The 20,578-nt window shown below is 41.3% G+C and overlaps 1 protein-coding gene across 1 annotated transcript in view; it reads left to right on the forward strand.

The window, feature by feature from the left end:
• The first annotated feature begins 1,694 nt into the window (after positions 1 to 1,694).
• Positions 1,695 to 20,578, forward strand: part of ap1g1 (adaptor related protein complex 1 subunit gamma 1) — a 36,937-nt gene continuing 18,053 nt past the window's right edge. Inside the window, exons 1-4 of the mRNA XM_079998154.1 lie at positions 1,695 to 1,770; positions 15,427 to 15,630; positions 15,751 to 15,875; positions 16,077 to 16,218. Of these exons, the coding sequence (XP_079854280.1) occupies positions 15,430 to 15,630; positions 15,751 to 15,875; positions 16,077 to 16,218 (468 nt within the window). The 5' untranslated portion in view covers positions 1,695 to 1,770; positions 15,427 to 15,429. The remainder of the gene's footprint in view (positions 1,771 to 15,426; positions 15,631 to 15,750; positions 15,876 to 16,076; positions 16,219 to 20,578) is intronic.

The following is a 20,578-nucleotide window of genomic DNA, read 5'->3' on the forward strand; positions in this document are numbered from 1 at the left end:
TACTACTACTACTAATAATAATAATAATTACTACCATATAATAATAAACATTATTTTTTCTTTGTGTATCTTGGGCTTCCATGAAATCCGAGGCTCTGTAAATGAGTTGTTGTACGTGCAGTTGGTTAAATTTACACACGCGGCCTGTGAATAATTTGCATTCACCTCCAAGCAGGTGTGACAGCGACATGTTTAGCTTCACGGACACATTCACGGATATTTCTCAGGACGCGGCTCTATTGATCAGCAGGATCTGCTGACTGAGGCCGATCGATAGTTGATCAGCTGGCTTCAGCTGTGAAGAGAAGCCCTTCTTTTGTTGTTTTTCACATTTTCATCCGGCGCACACAGGTCGGCCGCAACATTAAGACCACCATTTATAACCATTCATTTCGTGTAGCTCTCCTTTGTGCCGCCAGAACAGCTCTGACCCCGTGGAGGCGTGGACGCCACCAGACCTCTGGAGGTGTCCTGTGGTATCTGGCACCAAGACGTGAGCAGCAGGTCCTTTAAGTCCTGGGAGTTGTGAGGGCGGGGCCCCCCGTGGATCAGGCTCGTTGTTCCGGCACATCCCGCAGATGCTCCATCGGATCGGAGCCGAACCCCCGGCCGTCCGCGTGATGTGGAGGGAAGCGCGGTCCATCAGACCAGGCCACCTTCGTCCATTGCTCCATGGTCCAGTTCTGACGCCCACGTGCCCACTGGAGGCCCATTTGGCGGTGGACAGGGGTTCGGCATGGGCACCCTGACCGGAGCAAGCTGTGATGCACTGTGTGTTCTGACACCTTTCGATCACAGCAGCATTCACCTTTTCAGCAGTTTGTGCTGCAGTAGCTCTACTGTGGGTTCGGACCAGACGGGCTAGACCTGCACTCACTCCCCGTGCGCATGAATGAGCCCATAACCCTGCCACCGGTTCACCTACCCTGGGGCCACTTTTGCTCGGTAGTAACCACTGCATACCAGGAACACCCCACAAGACCCGCCCCGTTGGAGATGCTCTGAACCAGTCGTCTCGCCATCACGACATGGTCCTTGTCAAAGTCGCTCGGATACTTGCGTCCATTGTTCCTGCTTCCAACGCATCGTCTTCAAGAAGTGACTGTTCACTTGCTGCCTCATATATCCCGCCCCTTGACAGGTGCCATTGGAACGGGATGATCAATGTTATTCACCTTACCTGTCACTGGTTTTAATGGTGTGGCTGATGGATTTTTACATCTTTTATTCAGTACATTGAGCAGCCGCGCCCAGCACCACAAAGTCCAAGTCCCTCGGCTCCCTGCCCAGAACGAAAGATTGATGTTTTACACTTTGTCTTCCACCAAAATAAATGACGCTGACAGGAATGGGGGGTGAAGAGGTTCTGGCGTCCACCGTTTGCACTATTTGGCATAAATAAATAAACTGTGACGGTGAAGTGAATGATTAACGCCCCGTCCCCCGGAGCTTCCTTGTTCGTTACACGCAACCAGGCGCGACATCGAACGACTCTTTTTTTTTTTTTTAATTTATTTATTTTTTTCCCCCTGAGTCATTCGTCAAGAACCGAGTCCGCAAAACAGAGCGGAACCGTTCACCGCTCGGCTGGCGGACGAAGCACCGGGACCGAAGCACCGGGACCGAAGCACCGGGGCCGCCTCGGCGTAACCCTCCGCCTGCGGTAGACGTGCTGAGGCTGGAGCGGCCGCCATTTTGAATGTCTGGTCTGTTCCTCCCTCCGTTGCTAATAGAGAAGATCCCAGTTACTCTCTGGTATCACCACGGCCAGTAAGTACACTTTCCACACACACAAAAAAAAAAACCGCCCGATTACGTGGCGGGATATTGCGCGATGTACAAGCGAATCGGTTGCAGTTCGTGTCAAATAATTTTGACAACTCGGCATGGGAAGTCGCAGCCCCGCGAGTGCACCGGGCTGTCAGCGGCTAAAGCTAAGGCTGACACGGCTAACGGGTTCGCGTCACTAGCCTAGCAGGGCTAGTGTAACGTGGCTAAAATGGCTTTAAGCCGTTTTGTTCCGTCTATTGCCGGAGCTCGAGTCACAGACGAACCGAACGGCGCACGATTGAAGTGACAGCAAACACCCCGTGGTGTGCGCCTGGCGTTCTCGGTGAGCCGGCGTGAAAACACCAGTCATTTAGCTCTGTCGGTGTTTAGGGTCAATAAGGTGCAGAGCAGGTGCTAACTGCCTAGCTGGCTAACGGTGGGAACGATCTTGCTAATCTCAATCTTCCTCCGAGGAGGCCGCACACACCGAACACACCATGCCAGTATCAGCCGGTCTTAGGTGTCATGTCCAGGGTGAAATTGTTATGAGCCGTGTTGGTATTTGAACAGGCTCCACAAACCACAGGTTAAGTAAAATGTGATCATTTCAGCTGGAACTCTGGCTGTGGTGACGACCTGGCTTCACGTTGCTTGGTTTGCTCGTAAATTGACACTGTGGGTGATTTTTACATTTATTTTAAAACAAGTACCGTCGGCATCCAGAAGGAAATGATTCAGTAATTTAGCGCCAGTTATTCAGCTCCAGTAATTTAACTCCAGTTATTTAGCTCGAGTAATTTAACTCCCTATTTCCGATGTCTCAGCTGACACTGAGGACACCTGGGAGTTTTCAGAAGTTTGAACATGGCAGCCAGCTTGCCCAGTTCATCCAGGAACATTGGACATATTTATCATGACAGCCAACATCTTTTTAATCTTCGTTGAAATTAATCGTCTATTAGGTTGGGATTATAAGCTAACATTATATAATAAAAACAAAAATATGATGTGATTGTTTGACATTGAATTCTCTCACAAAGTATTGTCATTTTCGTTTTGTTTTCCGCCCTGGTACATACAATTTTGTGTGTGTGTGTTTTAACAGTCAATGAACATTGTTTTTTTTAACATATATATATTTTTTAGATAAACAGCGAAATATTGACATTGGAAAAACTATACAGAGAGAAACTCCCCAGTTTAGAACTAAAGGATAGCCCCACCATTTTCAACCCAGGCCTTTTTAAAGTGTTGGTTCCCAATACAAATTGCATTGAGGGTTCTAAGCAAAAGTTTAATAGCATTCTATCTTCCACATCCATACTCAATGTGTTTTAGTTCTGTTGTACTTTCATTCCAACAGAGCAAAGAAAAGTTGATACCTAGGTCTCCACAGTAGCCAAATTATTGTTGTCAATATGGTGTGGGTTGCTTTCAGGTGGTCAAATAGTAACATTCACTTGTAATTTCTAATGTGTAGATTTATCTTTTATACTTCGCTATGTTTTAGATTCCTATCTATCGCTCCTTTGATAAATGGGAGGTGTGTTATGTTTATTTCTTAGCGGCTGGTTACCAAGATCAGCAAGCAATGGTGGCTAGGCCGCAAACCTCATGAGAAAACACAAGCTTGTTAGAAAAATTTCACAGCTGGTGCCGAGCAGAAAGAGAGGGGTTTTGCATGGATAATGGCTTCGTTAGTCACCAGTATATTTGTTTTCAGCATCAAGGTTCATGGAAATATGGATGACCTCCATGTATTTAAAGGGCACCTAGTATGCTCCCTTTCAACAAGTAAATATAGGTCTCTGAGGTCCCCAAAACATGCTTTTTATTTATTTTTTTTGCTGAAAATACCAGTCAGTTTATGCATTCTAGCCATTCTAACATGCCTTAAAACCCCTCCTGTTCCCGATAGTCTGTTTTACTGGGTGGCGCTTCCCTCCTCAGGCTCAATGTTAAGCACAAGTTCCAGATTCTGTTAGCCAATGGGGCTTGAGCTTCACTTCTGTTTTCTTTTGTATTTAGTCCGTGAACTTTCACTGATTTCACCTCATCAGTCCACTAAAATCTGTTTCTGAACAAATTAGAGGTGAGAAATAAGCAATCCAGTTTGTGAACTTTCACTCATCTTAGATCGACAAGTCTTAATTTCAAATTATATTTACGATTTTTGGTGCCAACACAGGGATTTTTAGTTTCATGTAAAGGTCGGAAAATAAGAAACACAATAATTACATCTACAATACGGACATTATTTTTATCTTTTCTATTTCCATCTTTCATATTTTTTTTCTTTTAGAAAGAAACACAATCTAGTTATTTTTCTAAGTGCTTACATTTGCATCGTCAGCAGTTTCTTCTCCGACAGTTTGTATTATTTCTGTTTTTAGAAGATTTGTGTTGGTCTATGAAATAAACAGCAGTTCCCGGCAGAGCTTGTTATTTTCCAGCCGTGGATGGCCTTACTCAGATGGGGTTATAATTTTACTGAGGCACCTACTGACGTATGAATGGATTGCAAATTTGAACGGGTTGTTTCACCACGTTTTCTGAAATAGAGCGCTCACCAACACTCGAGCACCGACATGGTTGTCTTATTTCACAATTTTTGTGTCAATAGGCCCATCTGAGACCCAAATGCATTTGCACAAGCACTGAAAAGTGAGTTTTTCAATTTAGGTCCCCTTTAAGTCCTGATGCAACATGGCAATAGTCTCATTGTATCTGCAAAGTGAACAAGCTCAGCTCCCTGACCTCTAACAATCCACCTACAGCATTAGTTTCTGTGAGCTATCTGGCTTAGTTAGTAGAAGGTACAGAAAATATTACTATGCCTATTTAGCTAGTAAAAGTATGTGCCTGTGGACATTTTGCAACAGTCACATTGAGGAACTGCTGCAACTAGGTTTTACCATATTTGACGTGTACATAGTTGATTTGAGGACATACCAAGTGACAGGGGTGGCAGGAATTATCAGAGGCCCAAAACAAATGGTTAAATGGGCGAAAGTGGGACTACCTTCCTGCTTTATACAGAATGTAATTGTAGCCTGACCTGACCTACCTTTCCGTTTCAACTATTGTGCATTCTTGCATTATCTATAAATCAGCTGCCAACACAGGGATGCCTGTTCTCTCCTATTTCCCCAAAATGTTCATTTCTTTCAGTATTCTCAAGTAAGAATAACCCTAACAGGCAGATGTCAAGAGGTTCTCAGGTCAGCTCTAGTAAATGATAAATGAAGCAACAGAAAGTGGAAAATACTTAGTATGTTGGGATGTGAACAGTATTTCATGGACTCTATGGAAACTAAATATGTAACGCAGAGGCTTAATTTGAATATACAGGAATTTATGTGGCGCTTAATTTTTTAAAGAGTTTAATATATCATCATTAAATGCAAAATTCTTAAGAAGGAAAAAATCCGATCATGTAATCCAATGAGCTACTGCACTACAATGGGTTGCAGCTGCTTTTTTGTATGTTATATTTTCTGCTAATCATTAACATTTTTTTTCAAATGTATAATTTTAAATTGGAGGAATGACTCATACATGCTGAACAACTTAGGGCTCTTATTGTTATAAATTCATCATTGTCAAGGTGATGTTGAAGTTAATGGTTTCCAAAAATGAGGTGATAGGGCTGGACAATAGCCAAAAATGTTATCATGATAAGTTTTTTTTTTAATATCGATCGATGTCAATAATTATCACGATATACACTGAATAATAATAATTCTCAATTTACAGTTTTAAGTGTATTCTCATGGCTTAAGGATAGACACTGAATACATCAAATGTAAAATATGTAAACAAAGAGATAACTAATATATATTAAATATATTTAATCATCATTGTCATCTAAGAACAGTCCGAAAAGTTCCTGAATCTGCACTCTGATTATATGCGGGCACGTTTGGAGCGGACCAAGGGACGCTCTCCGTGTCCCACTGTGTCAGACCAGACATCACGTAAAATCGTGGTTTGGTGGGGGGGGGGTTTGGAAGCCTGGAGGAGAGGTGAGCTCTCAGCAGCAGTGCTGGGTGCGAGTTGAAGGACGGAAAGAGACTGAAAATACGTTGGTAATAAAAAGGGACATGGCCATCCCAGTTGTTATTTTCCGACTGGACACTTTAACCCCAGGGTAGTGGTAAGCCTCGCGGCAGGCAGTAAAACCGGCTTTGGCTATCCACGGAGGTTCCATCCGGTCGACTCCGCCACACTATTACCAAACTGTGTTAAAAAACATTTAAATCGCTGTTGTTTCCAATACTCCTCCTCTATACTATATATTAGTATTTTAATGCCACCGATCTCCATTTGACGCAAATGCGAATACATCAGAATTGTCAATTAGAAATGAGATTGCATAAATATATGAATTTGTGATCGCCATGGCGCACCTGTTGTACGAAGTTTGTTTCTCTGCTGTAAAATTGGCTGGTTGTGTCATATCTCTGTAGGTAGAGGAAAAGTCTGTACCGATAATAAATCTCATAAATGTCTTATTATTGTAAAAAGTAAGGAGATTGTTTTATCGCCCAGCCCTATGATGTCCTTTAAAAAGCAATTCCACCCCGAACTGAAATTTTGCTCTTTAATGTTCAACTTGTGTGCGAGTCAAATTCTTGGTGTACTTGGATGGCTAGAACCTTGTTGGTGTCAAAGTGCTGAGTGGCTTAACGCAAACAGTTTACCAAGAGGTGCTGTGAAAATAGCAGAGGGATATGACATCCCAAAAGTGCCTCTAATTGGGAGTGTGGGGGAACTTGAGATATCTAACATAATGCTTAGGGGGTTGTTGAAGAGTTAAACTTGGCCACGTGTAGTGGCTGCCAAAGTATCCAACATGTCTTGCATGGCTCAGCATCTTTGAGATCACCATCGACCCTGTGTGCCTATTCTAGGTAAAAAAACAACGAAATTGGTAAACCGGAGCCAAATTCAGGGGTGGTCTAAATCTGTTAAACTCACAGAGCATTTAACAGCAAAGCGGCCCTCTGTGCGTGTACGTTGTTTTCATTTTCGTTGATTTTTGTTGGGATACAGGGGATACATTGCCTCCAGAGTCTTTTCCTATTATTGTTGCTCTCCCCTAGTCCATTCACTGCCATAAAAGTACATTTTTACTGACAACAAGTGACTAATCTCACACTTTCACATTGTATTGTTATTAGTTGGGACTCTATTCACCTTTTAATGTTTTTAGTATAAAGCTTACATGTTGTATTTTCAGGACCACAACAATTGCATGCTTGTCTTTTTTGCCTTTTTTGAATAAATGACTCAATAGTCATAAAACCCTTAAACTGTGATATATATCCTCATTTGATAATAATAATCATATCTACAAATTCTCATCATGCAACATCCCTCAGTACAACAGGAACCGACTGTCCGTGGCTCCCTTGTCCTGTGATGACTCCTGACTCATAAGCTTTAAGACAATACGGCCTACAGCCAGTGTCAAATATGTTTCAACATTTTAGTAATTTTCTTGATGCAAAGAAGAGGCAGCCTGGCTATATTTTGGAAATGTACAGAAAAACAGCTTCAGTGATCGCACATGCTTGTTTGAAGGAAAATAATAATTGGTTGTGTAATTTAAAACATAGCTTTTCATCCAGCATTCTGTTGAGTAAGATGGGAATGGAGTGGGTTAAGAATTGTTAAGACAGCAACTTCTGCATATTCAATGTAAAAGAGGAAAATAAACAAATAAATAATTTGCCTGTGCAAAATTACCTGAGTATGTGAGCAAAAACAATTGTCTTTTAGCTGTGCCACTTCCTTAAACAGCAGTGTACTGGTTTGGACTTACCTGCCCTCTGCTGTTGTCGGTTGTTGTCATAACAACAACCAAATGTATGCTTCACTGCATCTGGTATGCCATCGCATTAACCTTTTGCACACTATTTGATGCATACTGTAGTTTCAGACATCGTATTAACATTCACATACTAACTTGTAGTGGTGTAACGGAAAGTAGTTGATCCGTACGGATCGCCCCCCACGGTTCGGTATGCATGTGAACCGTGAATTAATTTCAAAATGTAACCATCATAGGGAAATATAGTTTTATTGCTGCTTTTACTTTAAGTAATTCCATAAATCTATGAGAGTTTCAGTGAAAAGAAGACAGACAAGACAGATGTGTACTGTGTTTTACGTTACACTATGTTGCTGCTGCTTTATGATATGTGATGAATGAGCTGCTGTATTTCGCCGCTATGCGTCTGATCGTCCGCCATATTGGAGTGGTCAAGATCCGCTAGTAAACAAATAAGTGTGTATGGAGAGATGCAGACTTCTCTACAAAATCAACTGTAACTTGCTTAGTTCTGAACAGATTTTGGATGTAGCAATGGACAATTCCAGGATCCAATACTAAAAGTCCCATGTTGTGAAAACAGTCCTTCCAACTATTTACTGATTTCACTTATAAGTTGAACCTTTGGCTTTGGCTAATCAGCAGATGGTTTGCTCAAAATACTAGGGAGGCCTTTTCATTTCTGAACATTTCTGTCCCATTTTGATTTGGTATTATAGTTTGACACTTATTCAAAGTGCTTAATCCACTCTGCAGTTCTATCCTTGGATTTGTCATGTGTCACATTGTTTAGCAATGGCCATCTTTCTAAAAGCGTATCTGTCCTCGCCTTTCTGTGTACCAACATCCACTACAGTTTCAGGGCACTTTAGGTATAGAAAATGGCTTTGTTCAGCAAGTAATTACCAGAGTCCTTGTTGCTGTAGCAGCTTAATTGTGTGCTGCATATTGCCAAATAAAAGGCCTCCGTGTGATGGAAGCCATAACGCACTTCTTTCTAAATAGAGGCTTCTGGTTTATTTTTATCTTTTTGAAACTCTTGAGTGTTCTGTCGCTTGACTTAGTGAGGGTACACAAGGCGTAAAAGTTTTATTGGAAACCCAATGTTTTGTTTCCATTTCATACATGGCGCTGCACAGGTCAACGTGGTGAACCCTGGTATGGCTTTTATTTCATACATGCCTCTGTCCAACATGCTACAGACACAATTGTTACATAAGAGCTGACCACAATCATTTTGAAAATTGTCAGATTCAACAATTATGTTTCCATCCAAACTTCATTGGAATTTTAGGCCAACCTTAACAATCTTAATAAAATATTGAATTTCTATCAGTTGTGTTGAGGCAAATTGACTGTCCTCAATTTCTATGTTCCAATGTTCAATGGCAATAGATAGCTCTTCTGCAATAGATATAGGTTAAGGTTTATAGAGATGGGTTTAACTATGGAAAATTAAATAGTTTTCACAATTATAGGATCAGAACCAATATCCTATTAAATGATCCTGACAGCGCTAATATTCTAATCACTTTTAAAGGACCAGTGTGTAATATTTAGTGGCATCTAGCGGTGAGGTTGCAGATTGCAACCAACTGAATACCCCTCCCCTTCCAAGCGTGTAGGAGAAGCTATGGCGGCCCCGAAACTCGCAAAGAAACATGAAAGGCCCTCTCGAGAGCCAGGGAGTCATTGCAACGGAGGTTGAGCACAACATTCTTTTTCATGTGTGCATACTAGGCGCGGTGGCCCTTGAACTTATTAGTACTATTATTATCCCCTATTGTAATTGCTCTGGAAAATTTCTCAGAATCTTTCAGGCTAAAACTATCTGAAACAGAACAATGGCAGAAGTTATGAACACGTTCACGTCTCGTTTGAACGAGTATGTCACAAACATCTAAGTCATTGAATGCCAAAGTATCCACAACAGGGCTAAAACTATCTGGAACCGAACAATGACAGAAGTGACGAACACGATTGAGGTGTCGTTTGACTAGTATGTCGCAAACATCTCATGGTTTTAAATTTCATCCAAATCAATCCACATACGGGGCAGAAATTAGTGAAAAAACAATCAAATTTGATCCACAGTAGCCGGACGGTCATGCTTCACCTGACACGCCAACGTTTAAAAACAAATGGAACGAGATGAGATATACATTAAGACGCTTTATGACATCATCATACTATGTACTATAAATGTGCAGGTTCTGGTTCAGAATGTACATCGGCACCATGTCCAGTGTGCGGTGTAGACACCCTCCCTCTGTAGTGGTTAGAGATTACAAACTAGGCGTGTGTGTTTGTGTGTTAATGTGCCTTCTTACCTGGTAGATGTCTGTGGATCTGTTTAATTTATATTTTATCTCTTTGGTCCCCATTTCTTTTCCGGATTCATGAAAAACTTGTGACCATGTCGAGTCAACTCGACTGTGCAAGTAAGTGACGTGTTCAAGATCCAGCAAGGCATCGGATAAATAGAAGCCGTGACATCATTACTCAAATACCATAACGTTTTTCTTATTTATTATTATTTAGTATATTATTGAAAATTTTGTCCAAGGAAAGAAGTCACCACTAAAATTACTCAAGTGTGATTGCCTTCGTGAAGCTCTGTAAATATGTTACTTCAAACATGTGACATGAACAGCCGATCGTACAGAGCAGAGAAACAACCATGTGACGCCAACACAGATCGTGCAGCAGAAGCGCTGGTGTGTCCTCCGCTCTCTTCCCGGCCGCAGCACTCTCCGGCCGGGGAGCATGCAGCGGTGATGAGGCCCCCTGGATTTGACGTGGTGGGTCTTCCTAAAACGCCAATTTGAACGCGCACTCCTCCCAACCCGAGCCCGGCATGGCCCCCATCCCCGCAAAAGGAGAGTGAATTACAGAGTGCAGATTCTGAAACCTCCAAAACCTGAAATACATACCTAACATGACTAAACTGGACCCCGTGTACTGCTGCCTGCAGCTGTATTTATTATAATTATTGTTATTATAAACAGCTATCTGAAATACTTCTGTGTCTTTGGAAGCTTTTGGCAGTTAACGTGTTAATACAATGGCCCTGAGAGCTCAACAGTCTGCAACTTGAGAAAACACATACCAATAGACAAAACACAAGCAAATTAAGAAAACATTTTCAACAATATGACAGCACATGCACAGCATTTAGAAAAGGTGCTGCAAATCCAGACGTGTCGCATACCAAAACTCAAGTTCAAGTGGTTATTTGTCAAATACATATACATACGGTCATACCTTATATGCAGTGAAATGTCATGACACAAATACGAAAAACAACGCATGAACGGAAAACACAAACGCAAGACCTTATTATGGAAGTGGCCACACCCTTTCAATGAACTGAACTGAATCACTTCCTGAAATTATCTGTTCATCAGTCAGTTCATTTGAGTGAGTGAGTGTATCCCCCTTTTCAACCAAAAGATTGGAAGTTTGTGAACAACACTACACTATCACGGAGCCGGTAGAATCTGTTTTCTCTGGAATGTCATACTTAAATGACTTAAATACTGGATTGATATAAAAATAGTTTTTTCTATTTATTAATTGCACATATTTATATTGTGTTGTATTACAGATAAAGATCTGTGGTGGCTCGCTTCTGTAATGGTGTGGGCACTTCCATAATGTGGTTCTGTTGCTATGCAGAACTGAAATGCAGTTCGTTCGACACATCTGGATTTGCAGCGTGTTTTCTAAATGCTGCGCATGTGTTGTCATATTGGTGAAGATGTTTCCTTAATTTCCTTGTTTTGTCTATTTGCCTGTGTTTTCTTCAGCTGCAGTTATGCTGTGGCTTTTGCATTTGGTCACATTTGGCGTGGCTTTTGCATTAGCGGCCGCCTAGGACCTGCGCACCTGTCTCCCTCTCAGACGGTGCATGCTCACGATGCACACGTCAGTGATGGGGTGCCCGCGATCCACGCCAGAACAGTGTTTTCAATGTAGATGTAGGTTATTTTATTTTATGTCTGCATATCGAACGAAACCGTGCGTAATGGGGACACTTTCTCCGTTACTCTCTCCCCAAATACAAACTCTTCATGCGTTATGAGCACAAAATAATCTTAACGAGTCTAAGAGTCGTGCTCCGTGCCCTGTCCCCACACTGTTTTTAGTTGTTTAGTTGTTTAGTGTAGAATATGTATATTATGTATACATGATATATATATATAGATATATGATTCCTCTTATCTATAATTCCTCATTGAAATGTTATCCCTGTGCATTTTGTTAGCTTCTATCTGTTTTATCTTGTTATTGTAATGCACACTGACTGGGGGAAAAAAATATATGACTGTTCGACTTGAAGAATCTGAGTCGACTGACGGGTTTCCGACGGGTTTTTGACTCATTGACTTTTAGGGGGCAGCCCTAGTCTATTTGCGTGTGTTTTGTTTTTTTTAAGTTGCAGTGCATTGAGCTATCAGGGCCACCGTATGTTACAGCCGCCATGTGTCCCAATCTCTGGAGACGACTGACCCAGAAGCGCTGCACATGGTACTGTGTGCGTTCACACTTATAGATGGCAAGCTGCTAACACTTAGCACCTGCTCGCACTAGTCCCCCCACAGCCTGCCGTTTTCGGGTCTGTGTTGAGAGTTTGACTTTTTGATAGGCTTTCTGTTGGCAGTCCACTTGCTGGTAACGTACCAACAGCGATGTTTTCCCTTCAGCGAATGATAATCCTGAATCTGTGATCTACCCGATGCTTGTTATAATTGTTGTGCTGACATAATCATGTAAGCGCAACGTTTCTCATTTATATGCTTTACTCAAAGGTGTGTGAAATCCCGATGTAGACATGAAATGCTCATTCTGAGATAACGAAAACACGATTCTTATTTTCATGGGATTATACACTATTTGCGCCGCGTTCCAAATTACTATGCAAATTGGATTTAAGTGTCCTAAACATTTAATTTTTTTTTTTTTTTTTTCCCGATGAAACTCATGGATGGTATTGTGTCTCAGGGCTCTTTGGATCACTGAAGTCAATCTCCGACACCTGTGATAATTAGTTTGCCAGCTGAGCCCAATTAAAGGAAAACTACGTAAGAAGGACGTTCCACATTATTAAGAAGGCCACAGGTTTCAAGAAATATGAGAAAGAAAAATGATCTCTGCTGCTGAAAAGCGTCAAATAGTGCAATGCCTTGGACAAGATTGAAAACATTGGATATTTCCTGAAAACTTAAGCGTGATCATCGTACTGTGAAGAGATTTGTGGCTGATTCAGAGCTCAGACGGGTTTGTGCAGATAAAGGCATAATGTGGAAGCTTTCTGCCAGACTAATTCATGGGATTAAGAGAGCAGCTGCTAAAATGCCGTTACAAAGCAGCAAACAGGTATTTGAAGCTGCTGGTGCCTCTGGAGTCCCGGGAACCTCAAGGTGTAGGATCCTCTAGAGGCTTGCAGTTGTGCATAAACTTACTATTCGGCCACCTCTGACCAATGCTCACAAGCAGAAACGGTTGCAGTGGGCCCAGAAATACATGAAGACTCATTTTCAAACAGTCTTGTTTACTGATGAGTGCCGTGCAACCCTGGATGGTCCGGATGGTTGGTGGATGGCCACCATGTCCCAACAAGGCTGCGACGTCAGCAAGGAGGTGGCGGAGTCATGTTTTGGGCCGGAATCATGGGGAGAGAGCTGGTAGGCCCCTTTAGGGTCCCTGAAGGCGTGAAAATGACCTCCGCAAAGTATATAGTTTCTGGCTGACCACTTTCTTCCATGGTACCAAAAGAAGAACCGTGCCTTGCGTAGCAAAATCATCTTCATGTATGACAATGCATCATCTCATGCTGCAAATAAAACCTCTGTGTCATTGGCTGCTGTGGGCATAAAAGGAGAGAAACTCATGGTGTGGCCCCCATCCTCCCTGACCTCAACCCTATTGAGAACCTTTGGAGCCTCAAGCAAAAGATCTATGAGGGTGGGAGGCAGTTTGCATCAAAACAGCAGCTCTGGGAGGCTATTCTGACATCCTGCAAAGAATTTCAAGCAGAAACTCTCCAAAAACTCACAAGTTCAATGGATGCAAGAATTGTGAAGGTGATATGAAAGAAGGGGTCCTTTGTTAACATGTTACTTGGCCTGTTAAGATGGTTTTAATTGAAATATCTTTTGATTTCATTAAATATGACCTCCTCATGCTGCAAATTCCACAAATGACCATTTTCAGTTCTTTACAACCTATAAAATGTTTTGAAACTCTGTTGTGCATAATAATTTGGAACAGCGCATTTTGAGTTTTTTATTTTTGAAAAAAAATACTGTTATCATTGGGAGGTTTGTTCAATAACATTAGAATTAAACACTAATGGTTGATGACTTGAAAATTATACTGACTCATTTGCATCTACTATTTAAGAAAATCCGTGGAAAAAATAATTTGCATAATAATTTGGAAAGCGGTGTAAAACATACTTGTGAATATTATATTACATGTCTGCCAAATCGTACACACTGAACCTTTAAAATCCCTGTAATCCCTGTGTTCTGAGTTTGCAGACCACAGCAAAAATGTGTTATTAACCACACAGCCAAATTGGAACGATTAAAAAAAAATAAAAAAAAAAATAAAAAATTATATATATTGAGAGATGCTGGGGGCGTGTCCGCTGAAGACACTGAAACCTGACCCAAGAGCCGCTGCAGTGACACTCACTTGTTCAGTGAGCGCCAAGCACACACCCATTGTTCAGTGAGCGCCAAGCACACACCCACTGAGCAAAAGAACAAGTCGCTCGCACACATCACCCAGCAGGAGCTACGGGGCGGATGAACGACGCAAACTGGGTTACTGAAAACAGGGTTTCCCAAAAGATCACTCTGATTGGTGGTGCGGAGCTGCGCATGGGCTTAATATTGTGTCAGGGGAGGGTTCATGCAAAGTAGGGCTGCAGTGCGTCATCGTTTCATGATTCAGGTCCGCCCAAAAAATCCGCAACACCAAAATGGTGAGAGAGTTTAACTAACTCCACAATTCAGTACTACATAGTTCAGTCTTTTCACATGTTTTCAGCAATGGTTTTCTCACATGTATAATGTGTTTAGAAACAAATCCCTGAATTTACTTTACAGGGAGTTTAAAGTTAAAAAATCATCATGCTAGACATTTTTTCCACTAAACCAGCCAATAACGAGGCCTGCACCAAAAATTGTTTCTTAGGCCTTTAAGCAGTATTAACAAGTAATTCGAGTAAAATAAGTACTCATAATGTATTGTTTCACGAGGCGCAGTAGTGAATTGATATTTTTATCGATTGAGTTTGTTCCTCAGGATAATGCAGTATAACAGGGTTAGTAGACCTATTCTAAGGACTTGTTCACTTGGCCTATGAAAGGAATTGATATTGTAAAGTTTGTGTTCAAACCTGGCACTTACAGGATATTTTGGGAAATGCTTTATATGCATAAAGTACTTTTACCCTTTAGGGTACAAAATTACATTGCTTTTCAAGAGGCTGCAATGAATAAGTTAAAAACAGGCTGTTTTGCAGACAGTCTATATGCAATGGGACATTAAGCACGTTGAGATGAGAAATGAGTCGTACCTATATTATTTCTCTTGTTGGACCACATTGTAAATGCAGGAGAATTGAATCTCGCCACCTTCCACGTGGTGTCTATCAATATTTCAAAGCCATGGTGCTCTGCAAGGAAGCTTCTTTGTATTGAAACAGAGTTTCACCTCTTTCATGGTCATTATGTAAATTTTATTCCGATGCCTAAACATCCACGACCAAGGTTGTTTTTCATAACAGGTTTCCTGGTGTTTTCCAGAATATGCCAGCTCCGATCAGACTGCGGGAGCTGATCCGGACCATCCGGACAGCCCGGACCCAGGCAGAGGAGCGTGAGATGATCCAGAAAGAGTGTGCTGCCATACGCTCATCCTTCAGAGAGGAGGACAACACATACCGCTGTAGGAATGTTGCCAAGCTTCTCTATATGCACATGTTGGGCTACCCAGCGCACTTTGGGCAGGTGTGTGTTTAAAAAAGGAGATTTTAACGTGTCACTCCTATCTGTGAGCAACCTGGCTAGTTTCTGATGATATTGATTGTCAAGACAGCGGTGTCATTTTTCCCAACTTTTATTTTCCAGTTGGAGTGCCTGAAATTGATCGCTTCGCAGAAGTTTACCGACAAGCGGATAGGTTACCTGGGAGCCATGTTGTTGTTGGACGAGAGGCAGGATGTCCATCTTCTCATGACAAATTGCATTAAGAAGTAGGTCGGACAGTATCCATCACGCCAAGTCATGAACCGTTTCGGGGAAAACGAGGATGCACCGTGTTTTAGCAACTCGTTACATGATCGTCAGTTAGATGAAACCAATGCCTGCCATTGTGTCTTCAGCACTTATTATTCTTTTTTAAAATCATAATTTTGTTCTCCATGCTGATAACATTTTGGTTTTCAAACCGCCAGTGATCTGAACCACAGCACACAGTACGTACAGGGCCTGGCTCTGTGCACATTGGGCTGCATGGGCTCCTCAGAGATGTGCCGTGACCTGGCTGGAGAGGTGGAGAAGCTGCTGAAGACATCCAACTCCTACTTGAGGAAAAAAGTAAGCGTCGTCCCTCCTGCATTCATAATACTGTGCTAATTGGCAGTTTAATCCTCTATTGAAAATGGGCTTCAACACTGCGTAAACCCACTACAGAGGAATAATTAAATGATACATGGCTGGTCTGAAAGGTCAATACTCAGTTACATTCAAAAATATTTTTTGGCAAAGACACTACTAGACTATTTATGTGATCAAGTAAAACATTTTCAAATGCATTTTTATTGGGCAAAAAATATTTTCAAAATGAAAAACTTTTTTTTTTTTTTTTTAACATTTTCTGACCTGTCCAAGCTTACCCATATGTTAATTTGAGCTATTTAAAGATACAGTCCGTATAAATTACAGAACGCACTTGGCGGAAATGGAATATAAAATTAAAGTATGTTTTAATTAGTGTATAATCCCATGAAAATAAGAATTAGAATGAGCTGTTTGTATCTACATAGGGGGCGGGTATGTTTCAGGCATGCCGCCATGTTTCTTCTACAGTAGCCCAGAACGGACAAACCAAACACTGGCCGTAGAGAGGGCCTTTTGCGTTTTTTGCGAGTTTTGCAGGTACCTTCTCGTCCTTAGAGGCCGACATGTTGGACTGCATTACCGGGAGGTAATCAGTTGGTTGCGATCTGCAACCTCACCGCTAGATTCCACTCATTTCTACACACTGCACCTTTCACACACATAAGCAAAATAATTAATTCAGACACATCAGTTAAAGCAAAGCAAATGTACAAAGTTGCATTATTTATTTAGACTAAATTATCTATAAAATGTGTCTATATTTGAACCCAACTATTGATGAGCAAACAAATCTTTATCACAATCTTCTAACTTGATGTTCATGCACCACTCAAGTTCAAGCTAAAGCAGGAGGGCCTTCACACTATTTAGAGTGGTGGTTGCTTGATTTAAAAGTGCTGTTTGACTTTGGTGAAGCAGTTTCTTAATTAAGTACACTCTTAAAAAAAAAAGACAGTGGAGCAAAGTTAGTTCCTCGCCACACTCTTCCATCTGTTGGCCCTGGGTGATTTGTAGCCGGTGCTGATTTTTCAGGTTCCCAGCTCCCATTCATATTCGTACACAGTAAACCTAAATTACAGGAGACTTTGGCCACTTTATTCTAGAGTATATTGCGGTAGCCTGTAAGGAAGCAAATTAAAAGGAATTCCTTCATCGATTGTTGTTAACCTTAACAAACAATCGTCAATTAATTGATAACACAAAAGCTGATGATGTCATCAGGGGGTGGCGACATGGAGCGTGGGGACCTACGTGACGTTGTGCACTTCACAGTTTGTGGCTTGGCGCGAGGATTGTGAGGAGTGTTTATCCTCATTCCATTTTATTTCAAAATGGAGAAGCTTGAGCCAAGGCTCACTGAGCTGTTTCGCGCATACAGGAATACTTACGACCCTGTCTTTGGGCAAAATATTACATTTTAATTCTTTAAATATTTAAACTTTTTACCAACCGAAGGAATGAGTCCGATGTTATGTAGCAGATCAAATCTGGTGCCGATATGGACAACGAGAGGCTACTAAAATTACTAAACATTACTACAATTCTTATATATAATAACAGAAACTAAATAATTTAATTTAATATATTTATTGGAGTCATCACCATAGCAACATATCGCTTGTTTCATTTTGCCGTCATACCTTTCCCTCGCTCCGGGGTTTTTTTTTTTTTCCCGTCCTCCGTGGCGTTCAGAGAGTGCCGTTGTCCCATACTTCCTACTCCACTGTTTGTTTTTGTTTTTTTTGTTTTTCTCTCGACTTGCCCCCTGTCATTTTGGTGAGTACTGCTACTTCCTAGCTGGGTATTTTTTTTTTTTTCTCGAAACACTGACAGGGCTAATCTGTTCAAGTCTGACATTTAAATTTCTCCCGTCATAATTTCCAGTGAAAATACAGTGGGGCAAAAAAGTATTTAGTCAGCCACCAATTGTGCAAGTTCTCCCACTTAAAAAGATGAGAGAGGCCTGTAATTTTTATCATAGGAGACAGAATGGGGGGAAAGAATCCAGGAAATTTTTTATGAATTAATTGGTAAATTCCTTGGTAAGCTAAGTATTTGGTCACCTACAAACAAGCAAGATTTCTGGCTTTCACAGACCTGTAACTTTTTCTTTAAGAGGCTCCTCTGTCCTCCACTCGTTACCTGTATTAATGGCACCTGTTTGAACTCGTTATCAGTATAAAAGACACCTGTCCACAACCTCAGTCACACTCCAAACTCCACTATGGCCAAGACCAAAGAGCTGTCAAAGGACACCAGAAACAAAATTGTAGACCTGCACCAGGCTGGGAAGACTGAATCTCCAATAGGTAAGCAGCTTGTTGTGAAGGAATCAACTGTGGGAGCAATTATTAGAAAATGGAAGACATACAAGACCACTGATAATCTCCCTCGATCTGGGGCTCTACGCAAGATCTCACCCCGTGGGGTCAAAATGATCACAAGAAGGGTGAGCTAACATCCCAGAACCACACGGGGGGACCTAGTGAATGACCTGCAGACAGCTGGGACCAAAGTAACAAAGGCTACCATCAGTAACACACTACGCCGCCAGGGACTCAAATCCTGCAGTGCCAGACGTGTCCCCCTGCTTAAGCCAGTACATGTCCAGGCCCATCTGAAGTTTGCTAGAGAGCATTTGGGTGATCCAGAAGAGGACTGGGAGAATGTCATCTGGTCAGATGAAACCAAAATAGAACTTTTTGGTAAAAACTCAACTTGTCGTGTTTGGAGGAGAAAGAAAGCTGAGTTGCATCAAAAGAACACCATACCTACTGTGAAGCATGGGGGTGGAAACATCATGCTTTGGGGCTGTTTTTCTGCAAAGGGACCAGGACGACTGATCCGTGTAAAGGAAAGAATGAATGGGGCCATGTATCGTGAGATTTTGAGTGAAAACCTCCTTCCATCAGCAAGGGCATTGAAGATGAAACGTGGCTGGGTCTTTCAGCATGACAATGATCCCAAACACACCGCCCGGGCAACGAAGGAGTGGCTTCGTAAGAAGCATTTCAAGGTCCTGGAGTGGCCTAGCCAGTCTCCAGATCTCAACTCCATAGAAAATCTTTGGAGGGAGTTGAAAGTCCGTGTTGCCCAGCGACAGCCCCAAAACATCACTGCTCTAGAGGAGATCTGCATGGAGGAATGGGCCAAAATACCAGCAACAGTGTGAAAACCTTGTGAAGACTTACAGAAAACATTTGACCTCTGTCATTGCAAACAAAGGGTATATAACAAAGTATTGAGATGAACTTTTGTTATTGACCAAATACTTATTTTCCACCAAAATTTGCAAATAAATTCTTTAAAAATCAGACAATGTGATTTTCTGGATTTTTTTATTTTATTTTTCTCATTTTGTCTCATAGTTGAGGTATACCTATGATGAAAATAACAGGCCTCTCTCATCTTTTTAAGAACTTGCACAATTGGTGGCTGACTAAATACTTTTTTGCCTTCATTGTAATTCCCTCGAGGCACAATTGGAGTTAGTATTGAGCGATAAAACGATTATGATAATTTTCACTCGCTGTCAAATAAAATAGACAGGATCATTTCCATGTAAAATTCGGCAGATCTATTTATTTCCACGTCTGGCAAGTTGCAATGGAAAGCCATTCAGCTTGGAAGATCTAAAGTTGACCTTTCACCTCTAACCATTCACGTTTGTCGATATAGAAATAAGCCCCACCCCCTCCCTCGTAGACAGGTTGCACTTGTAAACACACGGACACGCACACATGGAGCAGTGACAGACCGCAGTATCCAGAACTTGCAGAAAGATTATGTAACGTGACCACAGGGACACAAACATCCATAATTTTTTTTAGGTTATTGTGTGTGTGTGTACGTCAGTTCCGACCCAAAGCAGACGGTAAATATCCATTGTGTTGTAAAATATGTGGACGAGACATCAACAACACAAACTTTATTTATTTAGACCTACTTGCCATATTTATTTTGTTTTTAAATGTATTAAGATTGTATTTAGGTGAAATGCTAATAAAAGTCACTGCACCTGTTACTTATTGTTCATGAACGGAAATTATTTGATTTAAAGTAGTAATATGCATAATATTTATTTATTTTTAAAACTGCGTTAACTAACGGAATTGATTATAAATGTTATATATATATATATATATATATATATATATATATAAATAAATAAATCTACATGGCTTCATGAGCTCATTCATTATATAGCCTGCCTATCAATTGTTTTTAAGCTCAATAAACACAGATAATATTTGACCGGAATTTCTCCCAGTTGTCCGGGAAATTGAAATCTTCCAGGACACGGACCGCCACCAATTTGTTCTAATGGAAACTCGGA

Source organism: Zeus faber (assembly GCF_960531495.2).
Source record: "Zeus faber genome assembly, chromosome: 3".
Classification (NCBI taxonomy): Eukaryota; Metazoa; Chordata; class Actinopteri; order Zeiformes; family Zeidae; genus Zeus; species Zeus faber.